The sequence below is a fragment of the Ascaphus truei genome, chromosome 5 (genome assembly GCF_040206685.1).
Source record: "Ascaphus truei isolate aAscTru1 chromosome 5, aAscTru1.hap1, whole genome shotgun sequence".
In the NCBI taxonomy this organism is placed as follows: domain Eukaryota; kingdom Metazoa; phylum Chordata; class Amphibia; order Anura; family Ascaphidae; genus Ascaphus; species Ascaphus truei.
In genome coordinates this window covers 282608470-282628388 of record NC_134487.1, presented here as the reverse complement: position 1 = coordinate 282628388, position 19919 = coordinate 282608470, and the positions used below count along the sequence as shown (strand labels likewise).

The following is a 19919-nucleotide window of genomic DNA, read 5'->3' as shown; positions in this document are numbered from 1 at the left end:
GAGCGATGTGCTGCAGAGCGATGTGCTGCAGAGCTCAGTGTGAGAGTGATGTGCTGCAGAGCTCTGTTACAGAGTGATGTGCTGCAGAGCTCCATGTGACAGAGCGATGTGCTGCAGACCTCAGTGTGACAGAGCAATGTGCTGCAGAGCTCAGTGTGAGAGCGATGTACTGCAGAGCTCTGTGTGATAGTTATGTGCTGCAAAGATTTGCGTAACACAATGATGTGCTGCAGAGCTCTGTGTGAGAGCGATGTGCTGCAGAGCTCGGTATTACAGAGCAATGTGCTGCAGAGCTCAGTGTGAGAGCGATGTGCTGCAGAGCTCAGTGTGAGAGCGATGTGCTGCAGAGCTCAGTGTGAGAGCGATGTGCTGCAGAGCGATGTGCTGCATAGCTCTGTATTACAGAGCGATGTGCTGCAGAGCTCAGTGTGAGAGCAATATGCTGCAGAGCTCAGTGTGAGAGCGATGTGCTGCAGAGCTCTGTGTGAGAGCGATGTGCTGCAGAGCTGTGTGAGAGCGATGTGCTGAAAAGCTCTGTGAGAGCGATGTGCTGCAGAGCTGTGTGAGAGCGATGCGCTGCAGAGCTCTGTGAGAGCGATGTGCTGCAGAGCTGTGTGAGAGCGATGTGCTGCAGAGCTCAGTGTGAGAGCGATGCGCTGCAGAGCTGTGCGAGAGCGATGTGCTGCAGAGCTCAGTGTGAGCGATGTGCTGCAGAGCTGTGTGAGAGCGATGTGCTGCAGAGCTGTGTGAGAGCGATGTGCTGCAGAGCTCAGTGTGAGAGCGATGTGCTGCAGAGCTCAGTGTGAGAGCGATGTGCTGCAGAGCTGTGTGAGAGCGATGTGCTGCAGGGCTGTGTGAGAGCGATATGCTGCAGAGCTCAGTGTGAGAGCGATGTGCTGCAGAGCTCAGTGTGAGAGCGATGCGCTGCAGAGCTGTGTGAGAGCGATTCGCTGCAGAGCTCTGTGTGAGAGCAATGTGCTGCAGAGCTGTGTGAGAGCGATGTGCTGCAGAGCTCAGTGTGAGCGATGTGCTGCAGAGCTGTGTGAGAGCGATGTGCAGCAGAGCTCAGTGTGAGAGCGATGTGCTGCAGAGCTGTGAGAGAGTGATGTGCTGCAGAGTTCAGTGTGAGAGCGATGTGCTGCAGAGCTCAGTGTGAGAGCGATGTGCTGCAGAGCTCAGTGTGAGAGCGACGTGCTGCAGAGCTCAGTGTGAGAGCGATGTGCTGCAGAGCTCAGTGTGAGAGCGATGTGCTGCAGAGCTCAGTGTGAGAGCGATGTGCTGCAGAGCTCAGTGTGAGAGCGATGTGCTGCAGAGCTCTGTGAGAGCGATGTGCTGCAGAGCTCAGTGTGAGAGCGATGTGCTGCAGAGCTCAGTGTGAGAGCGATGTGCTGCAGAGCTCAGTGTGAGAGCGATGTGCTGCAGAGCTCAGTGTGAGAGCACTGTGCTGCAGAGCTCAGTGTGAGAGCGATGTGCTGCAGGGCTCAGTGTGAGAGCGATGTGCTGCAGGGCTCAGTGTGAGAGCGATGTGCTGCAGAGCTCAGTGTGAGAGCGATGTGCTGCAGAGCTCAGTGTGAGAGCGATGTGCTGCAGAGCTCAGTGTGAGAGCGATGTGCTGCAGAGCTCAGTGTGAGAGCGATGTGCTGCAGAGCTCAGTGTGAGAGCGATGTGCTGCAGAGCTCAGTGTGAGAGCGATGTGCTGCAGAGCTCAGTGTGAGAGCGATGTGCTGCCCCAACACTCTCAGGCTGTGACCTCTGCTCTGCCTCAGGTAAAAACATTAATTTTTCTCAGCCCTGCGGGAGTCCTGACAAATATCAATGCAGAGGAATGTGTAACCCCCCCCCCCCCTCCCCCCGCAGGAATCAGGAGCTGATTATCCCAAACAGCCACTCGGGCTCATTTATTTCAGTACCTAAAAATAATGCCGAGAATTGACAGACTGAGGGGGCGGTGAGATGATGATGATATATATATATATATATATATATATATATATATATATATATATATATATATATATATATATATATACACACATATATGAGTTTGTGTGAATATACTGTATACACACACACACATATATATAATATATATATATATATGCATATATATATAGATATGCACACGTGTGTAGTTAGATCTACAAATAACCCTTTATTTATATATATATATATATATATATATATATATATATATATATATATATATATATATATATAAAGTTATATGTATTTGTGTGCACACAAACACATATATATACATACACACACACCCACATACATGTAAGCATACACACACACACAGATACATACATACATACATACATACATACATATATATATATATATATATATCAGTGGAAATATTCATCTGCTCACTACCAGGGGGCTCTACAACGCGTTGCAGGCAGTGAAAGGGTTATTTGTAGATCTATCCACACACGTGTGCTTTTATATATATATAAATAAAAGCACACGTGTGTGGATAGATCTACAAATAACCCTTTCACTGCCTGCAACGCGTTGTAGAGCCCCCTGGTAGTGAGCAGATGAATATTTCCACTGACAGAGGCCAGTGATATATTATTACTCATATGTGTATTCCTAACAAGGTACACAAATGGTCCTTTTGCAATAAATGGACAGCAATGTTTGGAAATAAGCGCACGTGCATCAATGAGATTTTGAGGAGGGGTCACTGGCCCTGTAAAATAAGGGGATGTACCACAGTATTTTTATACTTTTCTTGCGGTGTCAAAAAATGCAGTAAACGTGAAATAGCGCGGAGCTGACAATCTGCGTCACCTGTCAGAAACGTGATTGACAGCTGCCTTATGTGTGACTTGGATACAAATAATGAAGGCAGGATACACAGAGCTAGGAATAGGAGTACAATCTGAGCATCGAATCCTTCACTCTGCCTTAATCGCCCATTCTCAGTGACCAGGGGGAATCCAAGCTTAATAATATGAGCATTAAAACCCAAAATACTGGAATCACACTGTCCCAGCAGACAGGACAGCACAGGAAGTCCCCCCTACAGGGCAATGCGGTCTCTGCCCCTCCCCCCACTGCAAATCAATGTGAAGTCTGGTGTATGAGATGTGTGTGTTCAAGGAGAGGACCTTATTATCCTATTCCAGCCATCAGCTTCCTCTACCTGCAACACCCAGCGGATGTCCCCAAACTGCCCCTAGCCCCCCTCACTATGCATCTGAATAGCTGCAGATGCCCTCCGTGCCCTCTTCCCCATTAGTCCTATTACATGGCAGTAACCTCTCCCCCCTCCAACTCCCATATGCCCTATATGGGTCAATGACGTGTGTGTGTGTGTGTGTGTGTGTGTATACACACACCACACACACACACACACACACACACACACACACACACTCACACATATATATATACATATATACATATATACATATACACACACACATATTGTTGTAGAGGTATCTGTACCATGTTAACTGAGCTTAATAAAGCTCAATAAATATATATAAAGGTATATATATATATACCTTTCTAAGACATGCACGCAGTAATATTTCCATTTGAGAGAGATATATATATATATATATATATATATATATATATATATATATATATATATATGTGTGTGTGTATATATATATATATATATATACACATACACACACAAAGTCATATAGAGGTAGTTAACCTCCTCCCCCACATTTGACCTACAGTGGAAGTTGCCCCCCACACAGATATTTGTTAACCCCGTTCCAGGGCACTCACTCTGCCTTCCTGCCCCGGATAACCTTGCACAGGGCCGGGGCTTTGTGCTGATGGATCTGCGGGGAGCTCTGTCCGAGGTGCTGAATCTGCGCCGGGGAGGAGGGGAGCTGTCCGTGCTCCGGCGCCTCACTGTGCGGGGAAGGCTGGGGCAGGGGTTGCCCCTGGAGAAGCCCCTGTTGTTGCCATTCGAGATTCCCCTGTGGTTGTTGCTGCCCCTCTGCTTGCCCCTGAAGAAGCCCTTGTGTTTGCCCCTCTGGGTGCACTTGGAGATGCCCATGTGGTTGTTGTTGCCCTTGTGGTAGCTCCTGGATAAGCCCCTGTGATTGTGATTGCCCTTGGAGAAGCCCCTGTGGTTGTTGTTGCCCCTGTGGCTGTGGCTGCCCCTGGAGAAGCCCCTGTGGTTGCTGTTGCCCCTGGAGAAGACCCTGTGGTTGTGTTTGGCCCTGGAGAAGACCCTGTGGTTGCAGTTGCCCCTGGAGAAGACCCTGTGGTTGCAGTTGCCCCTGAAGAAGACCCTGTGGTTGCAGTTGCCCCTGGAGAAGACCCTGTGGTTGTTGTAGCCCCTGGAGAAGGCCCTGTGGTTGTTGTTGCCCCTGGAGAAGCTCCAGTGGTTGCCCCTGGATCTCCACTTGCCCCAGTATCTGAGCCTGGAGCGGGAGGGCTTGGGTGAGAGCCTCAGGCCAGTGCTGCCCCCGCAGGTTTTGGTTCTCGCTGCCCAGCTGGTCCAGCCTCCTCTCCAGCTCATCGATGCGCTGGCGCTGGGTATGGATCAGGTTCTGCTGATTCTGCACGATGTGGGTCAGCTCCCGCAGGTACAGAACCGCGCGCACAGGGTTCTCCAGCAGGTTCTCCATCCCTCCCACCCGTGACAACGAGCGCACGGAACCCACTGAACCTCCAGCCCGGACACCGCGACACTGAGGAGGTGAGCGTGTGAGGACACACGTGACATCATCACGAGTGGGAGGGGTGCTTCTTAAAGGGGATCAGGGATGTTAGATAATGGGGGGGAGGGGCAGTGACGCTGGGTACCTGGCAAGTTTAATGCTGCCCCCTCCCCTTCATCTTCTATCTATTGCTCAGATATACACAGAGTGTGAGCTCTTGGGACTGGGCGGCTCTATAACCCCGTAGTCATGTGTGTGTATGTATAATATATTATAGAAATGGGGAGGGAGAGAGGGGGGGATAGAGATGGGAAGTGGGGATAGAGATGGGGGGGTGGGTAGAGAGATGGGGGGAGAGAAATGAGGGGGGGAGAGAAATGAGGGGAGAGATAAGGAGGGGACATAGACAGGAGAGTATAGTGGGAGAGAGAGGGATGGGAGAGAGGAGAGGAAGCACCATCTTTTTACATTTGTACATGATACAGAATGTGGATTGTAAATAACACACACAAAATTCACCTACTATGTGCTACTGAGCCAGCTCTACGGTCTTCTGAATACAAGGACAGTACTATTACCTTTTAACTGTACTTTAAACAATTAATATTGCAGAGTGGAGGAGACAATAGCACAGTAAATAAATCCCACATGTTAATGGTGCAGTCCCACTTAAGAGCAATTAAAACTAAACGCAGGGATGTTTAACACCTTCAGTGCCAGAGAGGGGGAATTGCAGAGCAAGATGTAGTTTGGCTTAAAAATCAAGGTGCTGCACTTTTGATCTTTTTTTACCATCTTTATCTAATTATTTTCATGATCAGACTGTTTGTGGAACCTCCCAATTCACAAGTGATGTGTCACCCAAAAGTAATCCCCCTACCCTCCCTGGGAGCAAAACAGTCAGGGAGAGAGTAGAATAAGTAGCTGATAAAATGAGTTCCAGGTGACATTCCAGTGTCAGTGTCACCCTGTTCTGTACCTCTGTGGATTTCATAAATGACATACACATTAGACATGAGATCAGTGTGAGGTGTCAGCACCGTGTCCTGTGACACTGGGGAGGACGTCACTGCTCTCAACCTGCTGGAGGTCACTTAACCCCCTGACATCCCAATACCTTACAGTCATAGAAACATAGAATTTGATGGCAGATAAGAACCATTTATCCCACCGCGTCTTCCCATTTTCCTGTCTGCGGTAAAACCTCAGATAGTATTTGATCTTTGGCTTTCTTTCATATTTAGGATCTACCCCAGGCGTGCTTGGATTCACTTACTGTGTTACCCCTACCACCTCTGTTGGGAGGCTATTCCACGAATCTACCACCCTTTCTGTAAAGTACGTCCTCACATGTCCCCTTAGCCGACCACCCTCCCACTTCAGAGACTGGCCTCTTGTTCTAGCGCTCCTCTTACTTTGAATATGCTTCACTCCTGTACGTTGTTAAATCCCTTTATATATGCGACAGTTTCTATCACACACACACACACACCCCTTCTCTCTTCTAAGCTGTATATTTTAACCCTTTATATATGTGAAAGTTTCCACATTAACCCCTCTCCCTTCCCTCCCCTAAGCTGTATATAGTAAGGTTCTGTAGTCTTTCCTGGTCAGTCTCATGCACCATCCTTCTATGCACAATCTCGAATTTGTTTATATCCGTCCGGAGATCTGGTCTCCAGAACTGAACCCAATACAGATCCCTGAGATGCTACACCGGTTTCCTTCCGCTCCCCTGAAAATACACCTGTTAATAGTGACTGGTTAAATAGATCTGTTAATGGTGTTACCAGCACACACTAAACTCTATCCCTGGATGTATCCCATCTGACCCCACTGACCTGTCCACTTTCAGTTTTGAAAGTTCCTGTAGGACTTTCTCCTCTGTAAATGGACGTGTGTCCATCTCCTTCCCAGCTATATTCCTCTTACCCTACTCTCCCTCATCGCAGTCACATGATCCAGTCCATGTTCCCCTCCTGTTACTACTTGGACTGGGAGGGCAAAAATCCTCTTCCTTTCCCATCTCGCTGGGGGCATTGACCCTCACACTGCTCACTCATCCACCGACCACCCCATGAGGTACCGCATATTATGTGGGGCGCAGGTCCCATCATTTCGAGGTTCAGCCGATGACTCGGCTTTCAATAAAACATGTAGTGAATCAAAAAGATAAAAGAATAACATCAAGTGGTCCCCACCTGGTAATGAGTGGGGAAGTAAACAAATATAAAAAAAGATAGGATTGCAATATATAAAGTCTGACAATTGCTCAAAAGGTATCTCTCATTGCCATCCACAGTATATAGAAAATCATGGCCCTCGTTTTTAGACATTGTCATTTCTTAGTCGAATATCCCCGTTTTGTAAATGTATCAATCATTTAAAAAAACTGAAATTACTTATGGACATCTAAAACTTCTAGAGACCTATCAAGGAGAATTCCAGTAGTTACCACATATTTTTTTGATGTCTAGGCAAATTTAAATTCTAATTGAAAAACACGGGCATGTTCTGGATGGGGACGAGAGAATTTTGGAAACCTTTTCGATGGCTTCCATTGATGTCCTATGGACGATCCACCAATCTGAAGGACAATTCCGGGATTTTCGGCAAAAAAACACAACGTTCACAGACTTGTGGTTGGCTAAATAAACCAGTGGGCATGTACCCACGCGGGCGATGTGTCCAGTGGAATGGGGTAAACCAAGGGAATCAAATCTTCCATCCCTACACAGGGAAAGAATTTTCAGATAAAAAAATGGTAAATTGTCAAAGTGAATACGTGGTATATCTACTTAAGTGTCCCGTATGTGGGAGAAACCTCTAGAGCAGGGATGGCCAACTCCAGTCCTCAAGGGCCACCAACAGGCCTGGTTTTCAGGATATCCCTGCTTCAGCACAGGTGGCTCACTCAGAGACTCAGTCTTTGACTCAGCCACCTGTGCTGAAGCTGAGATATCCTGACAACCTAGCCTGTTGGCCACTTCTGCACCAGAGCATTTACTAGGAGAATCAGTGAACACAAACACCTTATCAGGCATCAATCGGGGGTATCACCAATTGCGATATATTTTTGTATAAACATACAATCAGTCACCTTAGATATCCAACCATTGAGCACATTCCTACTCATAGACAGTGTGACAATAGAGGGGGGAAACAGTTTGACCATACAGAGGGGGGAGGGGGGCACAGTGTGACAGTACAGGGAAGCAATGTGTGACAGTACAGGGGGGGCACAGTGTGACAGTACAGGGGGGGCACAGTGTGACAGTACAGGGGGGGCACAGTGTGACAGTACAGGGGGGGCACAGTGTGACAGTACAGGGGGGGCACAGTGTGACAGTACAGGGGGGCACAGTGTGACAGTACAGGGGGGCACAGTGTGACAGTACAGGGGGGCACAGTGTGACAGTACAGGGGGAGGCACAGTGTGACAGTACAGGGGGGCACAGTGTGACAGTACAGGGGGACACAGTGTGACAGAACAGGGGGACACAGTGTGACAGTACAGGGGGGCACAGTGTGACAGTACAGGGGGGCACAGTGTGACAGTACAGGGGGGCACAGTGTGACAGTACAGGGGGACACAGTGTGACAGTACAGGGGGGCACAGTGTGACAGTAAGGGGGCACAGTGTGACAGTACAGGGGGGCACAGTGTGACAGTACATGGGGGCACAGTGTGACAGTATGGGGGACACTGTGTGATAGTATAAGTTGGGCACATTGTGACAGTACAGGGGAGCACTGTGTGACAGTACAGGTGGGGGCACTGTGTGACAGTACAGGGGGGCACTGTGTGACAGTACAGGGGGGCCACTGAGTGACAGTACAGGGGGCACTGTGTGACAGTACAGGGGGGGCACAGTGTGACAGTACAGAGGAGAGGCACAGTGTGACAGTACAGAGGAGAGGCACAGTGTGACAGTACAGAGGGAGGCACAGTGTGATAGTACAGGGGGAGGCACAGTGTGAAAGTACAGGGGGAGGCACAGTGTGACAGTACAGGGGGTGTCACCGTGTGACAGTACAGGGGGAGGCACAGTGTGAAAGTACAGGGGGAGGCACAGTGTGACAGTACAGGGGATGCACAGTGTGACAGTACAGGGGGGAGGCACAGCGTGACAGTACAGGGGGAGGCACAGTGTGACATTAAAGGGGGGGGCAAAGTGTGATATTACAGGGGGGGCACAGTATGACATTACAGGGGGGAGATACAGTGTGACAGTACATGGGGGCACAGTGTGACAGTACAGGGGGCACAGTGTGACAGTACAGGGGGAGGCACAGTGTGACATTAAAGGGGGGGGCAAAGTGTGATATTACAGGGGGGGGCACAGTGTGACATTACAGGGGGGAGGCACAGTGTGACATTACAGGGGGGAGATACAGTGTGACAGTACAGGGGGGCACAGTGTGACAGTACAGGGGGGCACAGTGTGACAGTACAGGTGGGCACAGTGTGACAGTACAGGGGGGCACAGTGTGACAGTACAGGTGGGCACAGTGTGACAGTACAGGGGGGCACAGTGTGACAGTACAGGTGGGCACAGTGTGACAGTACACTGGGCACAGTGTGACAGTAAGGGGGCACAGTGTGACAGTACAGGGGGGAGGTACAGTGTGACAGTACAGGCGGGAGGTACAGTGACAGTACGGGGGGGGGACACTGTGTGATAGTACAGGTGGGCACATTGTGACAGTACAGGGGAGCAAGGTACAGTGTGACAGTACAGGGGGGTACCGTGTGACAGTACAGGGGAGCACTGTGTGACAGCACAGGTGGGGGCACTGTGTGACAGTACAGGAGGGGCACAGTGTGACAGTACAGGAGGGGCACAGTGTGACAGTACAGGAGGGGCACAGTGTGACAGTACAGGGGGGGCACAGTGTGACAGTACATGGGGGGCACAGTGTGACAGTACAGGTGGGGGCACTGTGTGACAGTGCAGGGGGGGCACAGTGTGACAGTACGGGGGGCTGTGACAGTACAGGGGGGCACTGTGTGACAGTACTGGGGGGGCACAGTGTGACAGTACAGGATGGGCACAGTGTGACAGTATGGGATGGGCACAGTGTGACAGTACTGGGGGGGCACAGTGTGACAGTACAGGATGGGCACTGTGTGACAGTACAGGTGGGGGCACTGTATGACAGTACAGAGGAGAGGCACAGTGTGACAGTACAGAGGAGAGGCACAGTGTGAAAGTACAGGGGGAGGCACCGTGTGACAGTACAGGGGGAGGCACAGTGTGACAGTACAGGGGGAGGCACAGTGTGAAAGTACAGGGGGTGTCACCATGTGACAGTACAGGGGGAGGCACAGTATGACAGTACAGGGGAAGCACAGTGTGACAGTACAGGGGGAGGCACAGTGTGACAGTACAGGGGGAGGCACAGTGTGACATTACAAGGGGGAGATACAGTGTGACAGTACATGGGGGGCACAGTGTAACAGTAAAGGGGGGCACAGTGTGACAGTACAAGGGGGCACAGTGTGAAAGTACAGGGGGGAGGCACAGTGTGACAGTAAAGGGGGAAGCATAGTGTGGCAGTACGGGGGACGGGCACAGTGTGGCAGTACAGGGGACAGGCACAGTGTGGCAGTACGGGGGACAGGCACAGTGTGACAGTACGGGGGACAGGCACAGTGTGACAGTACGGGGGGACAGGCACAGTGTGGCAGTACGGGGGACAGGCACAGTGTGGCAGTACGGGGGACAGGCACAGTGTGACAGTACGGGGGACAGGCACAGTGTGGCAGTACGGGGGACAGGCACAGTGTGGCAGTACGGGGGACAGGCACAGTGTGGCAGTACGGGGGACAGGCACAGTGTGACAGTACGGGGGACAGGCACAGTGTGACAGTACGGGGGACAGGCACCGTGTGACAGTACGGGGGACAGGCACAGTGTGACAGTACGGAGGACAGGCACAGTGTGACAGTACAGGGGACAGGCACAGTGTGACAGTACGGGGGACAGGCACAGTGTGACAGTACAGGGGACAGGCACAGTGTGACAGTACGGTGGGGAGGCACAGTGTGACAGTACGGGGTACAGGGGACAGGCACAGTGTGGCAGTACAGGGGACAGGCACAGTGTGACAGTACGGTGGGGAGGCACAGTGTGACAGTACGGGGTACAGGGGACAGGCACAGTGTGGCAGTACAGGGGACAGGCACAGTGTGACAGTATGGGGGACAGGCACAGTGTGACAGTACAGGGGACAGGCACAGTGTGACAGTACTGGGGACAGGCACAGTGTGGCAGTACAGGGGACAGGCACAGTGTGGCAGTACAGGGGACAGGCACAGTGTGACAGTAAAGGGGGAAGCACAGTGTGACAGTACAGGGGACAGGCACAGTGTGACAGTACGGTGGGGAGGCACAGTGTGACAGTACGGGGGACAGGCACAGTGTGACAGTACAGGGGACAGGCACAGTGTGACAGTACTGGGGACAGGCACAGTGTGGCAGTACAGGGGACAGGCACAGTGTGGCAGTACAGGGGACAGGCACAGTGTGACAGTAAAGGGGGAAGCACAGTGTGACAGTACAGGGGACAGGCACAGTGTGACAGTATTGGGGACAGGCACAGTGTGGCAGTACAGGGGACAGGCACAGTGTGGCAGTACAGGGGACAGGCACAGTGTGGCAGTACAGGGGACAGGCACAGTGTGACAGTACGGGGGACAGGCACAGTGTGACAGTACGGGGGACAGGCACAGTGTGACAGTACGGGGGACAGGCACAGTGTGACAGTACGGGGGACAGGCACAGTGTGACAGTACGGGGGACAGGCACAGTGTGGCAGGACAGGCACAGTGTGACAGTACGGGGGACAGGCACAGTGTGACAGTACTGGGGACAGGCACAGTGTGGCAGTACAGGGGACAGGCACAGTGTGGCAGTACAGGGGACAGGCACAGTGTGACAGTACTGGGGACAGGCACAGTGTGGCAGTACAGGGGACAGGCACAGTGTGGCAGTACAGGGGACAGGCACAGTGTGACAATACGGGGGACAGGCACAGTATGACAGTACGGGGGACAGGCACAGTGTGACAGTACGGGGGACAGGCACAGTGTGGCAGGACAGGCACAGTGTGACAGTACGGGGGACAGGCACAGTGTGACAGTACGGGGGACAGGCACAGTGTGGCAGTACGGGGGACAGGCACAGTGTGACAGTACGGGGGACAGGCACAGTGTGACAGTACGGGGGACAGGCACAGTGTGACAGTACGGGGGACAGGCACAGTGTGGCAGTACGGGGGACAGGCACAGTGTGACAGTACGGGGGACAGGCACAGTGTGGCAGTACGGGGGACAGGCACAGTGTGGCAGTACGGGGGACAGGCACAGTGTGGCAGGACGGGGGACAGGCACAGTGTGACAGTACGGGGGCAGGCACAGTGTGACAGTACGGGGGACAGGCACAGTGTGGCAGTACGGGGGACAGGCACAGTGTGGCAGTACGGGGGACAGGCACAGTGTGACAGTACGGGGGACAGGCACCGTGTGACAGTACGGGGGACAGGCACAGTGTGACAGTATGGGGGACAGGCACCGTGTGACAGTACGGGGGACAGGCACAGTGTGGCAGTACGGGGGACAGGCACAGTGTGACAGTACGGGGGACAGGCACAGTGTGGCAGTACGGGGGACAGGCACAGTGTGACAATACGGGGGACAGGCACAGTGTGGCAGTACGGGGGACAGGCACAGTGTGACAGTACGGGGGACAGGCACAGTGTGACAGTACGGGGGACAGGCACAGTGTGACAGTACGGGGGACAGGCACAGTGTGACAGTACGGGGGACAGGCACAGTGTGACAGTACGGGGGACAGGCACAGTGTGGCAGTACGGGGGACAGGCACAGTGTGACAATACGGGGGACAGGCACAGTGTGGCAGTACGGGGGACAGGCACAGTGTGACAGTACGGGGGACAGGCACAGTGTGGCAGTAAGGGGGACAGGCACAGTGTGGCAGGACGGGGGACAGGCACAGTGTGACAGTACGGGGGACAGGCACAGTGTGACAGTACGGGGGACAGGCACAGTGTGACAGTACGGGGGACAGGCACAGTGTGACAGTACGGGGGACAGGCACAGTGTGGCAGTACGGGGGACAGGCACAGTGTGACAGTACGGGGGACAGGCACAGTGTGACAGTACGGGGGACAGGCACAGTGTGACAGTACGGGGGACAGGCACAGTGTGGCAGTACGGGGGACAGGCACAGTGTGGCAGTACGGGGGACAGGCACAGTGTGACAGTACGGGGGACAGGCACAGTGTGACAGTACGGGGGACAGGCACAGTGTGACAGTACGGGGGACAGGCACAGTGTGACAGTACAGGAGGAAGGTACAGGGTGGCACAGTGCGACACTATTTACTTTACATGGTTATTAACCGGTCACTTGTCGACGAGGTCACATGATTTCCCTCCCCCCTTCCCTGTCTGTTGCCTGGGGATGCGTCAGGGCGGCCGGAATGAGGGGCGGGGCTGGTGTTACATGGGGCGTGATAGATGGGCGGGGCGTGCAGAGAAGAAGGAGGGCTAAAGGGAAGGGGCGGGGTCTGTAACAACAGAGGAAGTGCGCTCGGAGAATAGTCGTGTGATCACGTGACTGTCAGATGACAGAACATTGCAGAGGCAGCTATAGGTTTGTGATGCTGTGTGTATTTATAGATATATTTTTAACATCACTGTGCAGATATTACTGTATATATTTTCTTACGGTGGATATTATTAATACTTTGTATGCATATATATTATTGCTATTACTGTATGTGTGTATGTATATATAATATAGTGTTAGAATAAATGAGTTCTTCAGTATTAGGTGATACCTTTTATTTGGATTAACAATTTATGTCATAGGAAAAGCTTTCGAGAGTTCTTCTCTTCCTCAGGTCTAAATACTGATTAACAATGGATTCTATGGCTACAACAGTGTAAGGGCTGTTCTATAGTGCGTACGCTTGCCGCGCTGTGCGCAACAGTTGGCTGTGGTTAGTCAGCCTTTCTATAATAGGGGCGCGCGTGCACGGCAGTGAGCGTGGAACCGGCCGACAGGGGGGAAGATTGGGAAAATAAAGTTTTTGAGCCGTTACCACCGCTGTAATGTATGTGTGTGATGTTTAGAAAGGTTTAATAAAGTAAAATAAATAAAATACATCCAGTCATGCTGGGGTAAAAACACAAGTACGTGTACACACACACACATACACACACCCAGTGACACAAACACACACACACCCAGTGACACAAACACACAGTACCTTCCAAGAATGTCGCTCACAGTATACACTCAAAAAGCGTGCATCATGTGCATGCGCGTTTGCACAGGCGCGCGTTTGCACAGGCGCGCGTGCACGCACACTATATTACGGGCCTAAGGGAGAGCAGGGGGGGGGAGAAACAGATGTACTGTAGATAAGGTAGGATGAGAAAGTGTTTGAAGACATGGAAGGGTGTAAAACGGTGACAAGGAACAGCATGGAGGGGGAAGGGGATGCTGTGGGGGGGGGGGGGGAGGTGTGGCTAAAAAGAGAGGCAGGCAGGATAATTACAAACAATTGTGATAGTGTGTGAGAAACCCCATATCCGCATTAAGTTGTTTTGGTGTCAAAGAGTCTTATCATTCTGAGTTCAAATGTTTTCTGTTCTTGGGTGCATTCAATCTATCATCTGTATCATCTCTATCATTTCTCTGTATGTATGTATGTAATGTGTGTATGTATGTATGTATATATGTGTGTGTGTATATTCATACACACACGCACACACACACACACACATTACATACATACATAGATACATACACATACAGTGAGATGATACAGATGATAGATTGAATGCACCCAAGAACAGAAAACATGTGAACTCAGAATGATAAGATTCTTTTGACACCAAAACAACTTAATGCGGATATGGGGTTTCTCACACACTATCACAATTGTTTGTAATTATCCTGCCTGCCTCTCTTTTTAGCCACACCTTTCCCCCCCTCCCCACAGCATCCCCTTCTCCCTCCATGCTGTTCCTTGTCACCGTTTTACACCCTTCCATGTCTTCAAACACTTTCTCATCCTACCTTATCTACAGTACATCTGTTCCCCCCCCATGCTCTCCCTTAGGCCGGTAATATAGTGTGCACGGTCATGCACATGATGCACGTGTATGTGTGTGTGTGTATATATATATATATATATCTATATCTATATCCATACGATACCGTTTGAAGCACGAGATCAGGAGACAGCACTCTGGTAAGTTTGATCACAAGTTTTTGTATTGAAAAAGACACATAAACCGACGTTTCGGTCCCCCAGTGGGACCTTTCTCACTGGGGGACCGAAACGTCGGTTTATGTGTCTTTTTCAATACAAAAACGTGTGATCAAACTTACCAGAGTGCTGTCTCCTGATCTCGTGCTTCAAACGGTATCGTATGGTTTATTATTGCTTTATGGGACAAGCACCCAATTTTTTCTACTTGCAAGTGGAGTGCCGGCTGCTTCTGTGGATTATATATATATATATATATATATATATATATATATATATATATATATATATATATATATATATATATATATATATATATATATATATATATATATATATATATATATATATATCTCAATACATTGTAGTTTGTTTTTCTTATGATACCTTGTATTTTGTAAACATGTTCCCTGAGAGGTTGGGAACCTGTGCAGCGATCTGTTTGTGAATATCAGATTAAAGTAACATGGATTTCACTTTATTGTTTGGGGGGGGGGGGTTGTCCACGTGAAATGAGGGATTAATACACTTGTTCGGTGTGTTTGCACTCGGAACCTCATCTTAAACTTGTTCCATAAATAAATCACTTTCTTAGTCTGTGATGCTCCAAAAATCCAATAAGGACGAGCAAAAAAAGTTAGAATTATACATTCAGCATGTTTTACATTTTTAACTTTCAAGTAAATGGTTCTGTCTGGACACAAACTGTGCACTGTACATTTTGAAAATAGTAAGATGTATATTATTATTATTATTATTATTATTTCTCTCACTATTTCCTCCATCTCTGAGCGCTGGCTCGCTCTCACCACTCCCCCGTCTCTCTCTCGTGTGTGTGTGTGTGTGTGTGTGTGTGTGTGTGTGTGTGAATTTCTTCATTTTCGCCGCTGTCTGTCGGCTCCCCTCTCCCTGCCGTGCGCGCGCGCGGCCCTTGTATAAAAGGCGGACTGACGTCAGCCAACTAAAAATCCGCGCCCGCCACTATAAAACGGGCCTTAGGTGATGTTCCTGCTTTTCCTCTGATTACCTCGGTATAATTACATCTAATTTCCTCTGCCTCAGATTGTTGAAGCAGACTGAGTTCTCGGGGGGGGGGGGGGGAGTAACCATCCTCCTAATGAGATGTGTAGAGCATCGCATACTTGAATCCATGTACAGACATTGTTGTCTCTTGTGACCTGTGATTTCATATTATCTGCTTTTCCCCCCTCCCCCCCCCCTTCCCCACAGGTGGTAGTGCAATACACCTAGTGTGTGTGCCCTCCCTGCAGGAGACGCCCTCACTATGCCTCAGAGACCCTCATTGGAGAGCCAGGCGCACTCCGTACCACTCATCCAGCCGGACCTGCGCAGGGAAGAGGCCATACAACAGATCACAGACACCCTGCAGCACCTACAGAGCGTATCCAATGACATATTCAACAGGTGCCTGTGCTGTGTGTGAGGGGGGAGAAAGTCTGCCTGTGCTGTTTGGGGGGGGGGGGGGGGGGGAGGAGGAGAGACTGCCTGTGCTGTGTGGGGGATGCCTGTGTAGGACGAGGAGGGGGATAGCCTTGTGCTACATTTCTGCTGTTTGGAGGGGGGGGAGAGAGACAGGCAGGTACTGTCTGATATTTCTCTGAGCGTGAGATGAGTAGCAGATTCCTGCACTTAAAGCCTCTCCAAATCTGTTAATATTCCCCCTTCCTAGAGTGTAATCAGCATTAATTGGTATAATGAGTCCTTTACAAAGAAGGAACGGATCTCTCGTGAGTGGTTGGCACTGAGCCGGAGGGCGGATGCTGGGTCTATGTGATAGTGGGATGGTAGATAGTGTGTGTGTGTCATTGGATTTCAGTGATGGGTGTGTGTGTGTGTGTGTGTGCATTTAGTGTGGGATAGTAAGGCTGCTGTCTGCTTTTGTCCTCAGGATTCTGCAGCGCGTGGAGACCAACAGATCCCAGTTGCAGGGAATCAGTGACCGATTGAACTTGGCACAGGCCAAGGTTGAGAGAATTAAAGGCAGCAAGAAAGCCATCAAGGTGACACCTCCCTGTGCAGCTGTTACACTCTCCTCTTTTTTCCTTTAATTTCCTCTGGGTTTTTTTTAATCCCCTTATACGTTTCTGTTTTCCCTGTCTTACTTTTCCTGCCCCCACTACTGCCCGTCTCCCTCCCTCTCACCCTCAACAACATCTCTCTCCTTCCTTCCTGTTATTATCCTTCTCTTCTTTTCATCCTCTGACCCCCTTTGCTCTTCCACCTCCACAGGTTTTCTCCAGCGCTAAGTACCCGGCTCCGGAGCGACTCCAGGAATATAGTTCCATTTTTGCTGGAGCGGAGGACTTGTGGTCAGACAAGAGGCCACGGCACAGGATACAGAGCAAGCACCGGCCACTGGATGAGCAGGCTCTGCTGGTACGTGTGTGTGTGTGTGTGTGTTTTCTATATCTCTCATCACGCCATCCATGTACATAGCACTTTACAGCCGTAATACATGTCAAAATAATCTGAGACATGGGACTAAGCACTTCAGACAACTGTAAACATTAGGAAAAGTAGTCTACCTTGGAAGAGCTTACAATCTATATGGTACATGGGGGAAAACTTTCAGAGACATTAGGTGGGTGTTATGGTACATGTGTATGCAAAGGGGTATGGTAAATACATATGAAATGTATAGAATCGGCCATGGGACCTACCCGTATGCTTCATTAAAGAGGTGTGTTTTAAAACGGGCATTAAAGATGGATAGAGAGGATGCCAGTTGGATATTGGGGTGTGGGGCATTGAGTGAGAGAGAAGTTTTAGACGGGAGAGGGCTTTATATACCAAAGGGAGTAGAGAGCAGACCTCCTTGAGCAGAATGCAAGAGTAGGGCAGGTGTATAGCGAGAAATTTGGGGTGAGATGTAAGGAGGGGCAGAAGGGTGTATAGTATAGGGTGTATAGTATTGTTTCTAGGGATTTGATGGGTCCCTCTATTGTTTCCTTTGCACCTAATATAGATGGTTAACGATTTTCTGCAGTGGTGGTGCAGTCTGTCAGTCTCCTTGCCAACATCTGGCTGTGGCTTAAGCCTTTTCAACTTGGATGGGTGTCCGGGACGTACCGGAGCTGGTTTCGGTGCTGTGACGGGTGTTATTTTGAGATCTTCGTGTCTCTTGGAATACCGGGGCTGCATTGATATATTGCTACTTATAACTTGTGCAGTTGATTTTGTATAGTGCTTATCTGCTACCCGCAGCTATACTGGGTTACTCCTTGCAGGGATTTGAACAGTGATTTTTCGGATTGCAGGCATTTATCATGCTGCATTTGTCTGTTCACCATTATCCTCCTACTCTATGCAGATTGCTTTCGATTTTAGCTGAGTGATAGCGTGGTTCTTTATACATACTATACAGTATACCTTTTTGGTATTCTCATTACCCTACAGTACCCGTCTGCAGTCATCCATATTTCCAGAGGGGGCATTATGCACCCCCTTGGGGATTTATGGTTCTCGGGTTTATCTGTATCCCATTGAGTTTTTGTGGGTTAGCAGGGGGTGATTTTTCTGTGATTTCTGTGTAGTTTAGAGGTTTTTTTATTTTGTGTATTGTGATCGTTATTATATTTGTGCACATATCCGCGAGTACCCTCTTTTTTTGGAGATTCGCGGACCCTCCCTTTGGGCTCCCTGTTTTTTGTTTTTTCCAAAGTGATAGTTTGTAAATCTTACTTCTATATACATTTTCTGAGAAAAACAGATTAATCTCACTTGAATAAGCATTGAACCCCTTTGATACTGCATCCCTAAATCAGCTCAGATGCAAATGAATTGCTTGAAAGGTCACACAATTAGTTAAATGGTTTCAGCCTGTGTGTAATCAAAGTGGTATAACTTGTAGATAATTTCCCTCCGGTATTTAAAGACTTTCAAGCTGCAACTCACATAGTGATCCATCAAAGCAACCATGAAGACCAAGGAGCTTTGGAAACATGTGTGGGATAAAGTGGTAGAGAGGCACAGAGTAGAAAAGGGTACAATAAAATGTCAAAGGCGCTGATTATCCCTTTCAGCACAGTGAAGTCCATCATTTAGATGTGGAAGATACATCATACCACCCAGATCAGATCACCCTCTCAAACTGAGCAGCCGGGCAAGCAGGGATGTCACTCTGAAGCCAACAATGACCTTGAGAGATCTGCAAAGTTCTGTGTCTGAGATGGGAGTCCGTGTTCACACATCAATAATAAGCCGGTCCCTACACAAAGCTGGCCTGTATGGATGGGTGGCAAGAAAGAGAAACAATTACTCAAAAAGACTCATCTTAAATCACGTATGGAGTTTGCAAAAAAGCTTATACATTAAACTGCAGACGTGGAAAAGGGGTTTTGTGGTCAGACGAGCACATTCCAAGCGTTCCGTCTGGCGCAAGTCCAACAGTGCACATCACCCAATCAACACCATCCCACCTGTCACGCATGGTGGTGGCAACGTCATGTTATGGGGATGCTTCTCTTCAGCAGGGAGTGGGAAGCTTGTCTGGGTAGAGGGGAGAATGGATGATGCAAAGTACAGGTGAATCCTTAAGGAAAACCTGATTGTCGGCAAAAAGAAAAGTATGCGCAGTTTCAACAAAAGTCCCTCTGTATCCAGAAAGCGAGGGTATCCCTCTGCTGCTTCCACTCTCCCGTGATCAGCGGGGTTAAACCGGAACACATACACAAAAAGGAGCGCAAAAAAGAAAGAACCATCAGTCAAAATGAATTAAAAAAAACTTTATATATTGACTCAATTTTCACATATTAAAAATCACACAAATACATGATACAATAAATGGATCCTTATAGACCCAATGACCCACACAGTCTAAGCACTAATGGGGGGGTTCCCAAGTCCCGGAACTACAGATGGACTTGTTCAGGGTATAAATAGATGTTGCTGAGCTTACATATGAACACCCCGTGCAGGGCTGTTGAGTATCCGCAACTGGTTAGGCT

The 19919-nt window shown here is 49.6% G+C and overlaps 2 protein-coding genes across 9 annotated transcripts in view; one reads left to right on the top strand and one right to left on the bottom strand.

The window, feature by feature from the left end:
• The window catches only part of IQSEC3 (IQ motif and Sec7 domain ArfGEF 3), a 73175-nt gene extending 68447 nt beyond the window's left edge, over nt 1–4728 (bottom strand). For 4 of the 7 annotated variants that reach the window (XM_075602318.1, XM_075602319.1, XM_075602321.1 and 1 more), the window contains exon 1: nt 3760–4726. In XM_075602318.1, the coding sequence (XP_075458433.1) occupies nt 3760–4613 (854 nt within the window). In that variant the 5' untranslated portion in view covers nt 4614–4726. Of the gene's footprint in view, nt 1–3759 lie in introns of all 7 variants that reach the window. The other 3 variants (XM_075602315.1, XM_075602316.1, XM_075602317.1) reach the window with 2 other exon arrangements.
• The window catches only part of WASHC1 (WASH complex subunit 1), a 31871-nt gene continuing 16526 nt past the window's right edge, over nt 4575–19919 (top strand). The window contains exons 1-4 of one of the 2 annotated variants that reach the window (XM_075602325.1): nt 4575–4684; nt 16183–16377; nt 16862–16973; nt 17203–17349. In XM_075602325.1, coding sequence (XP_075458440.1) covers nt 16238–16377; nt 16862–16973; nt 17203–17349 — 399 coding nt within the window. In that variant the 5' untranslated portion in view covers nt 4575–4684; nt 16183–16237. Of the gene's footprint in view, nt 4685–13220; nt 13326–16182; nt 16378–16861; nt 16974–17202; nt 17350–19919 lie in introns of those variants that run through there. The other variant, XM_075602323.1, reaches the window with a different exon arrangement.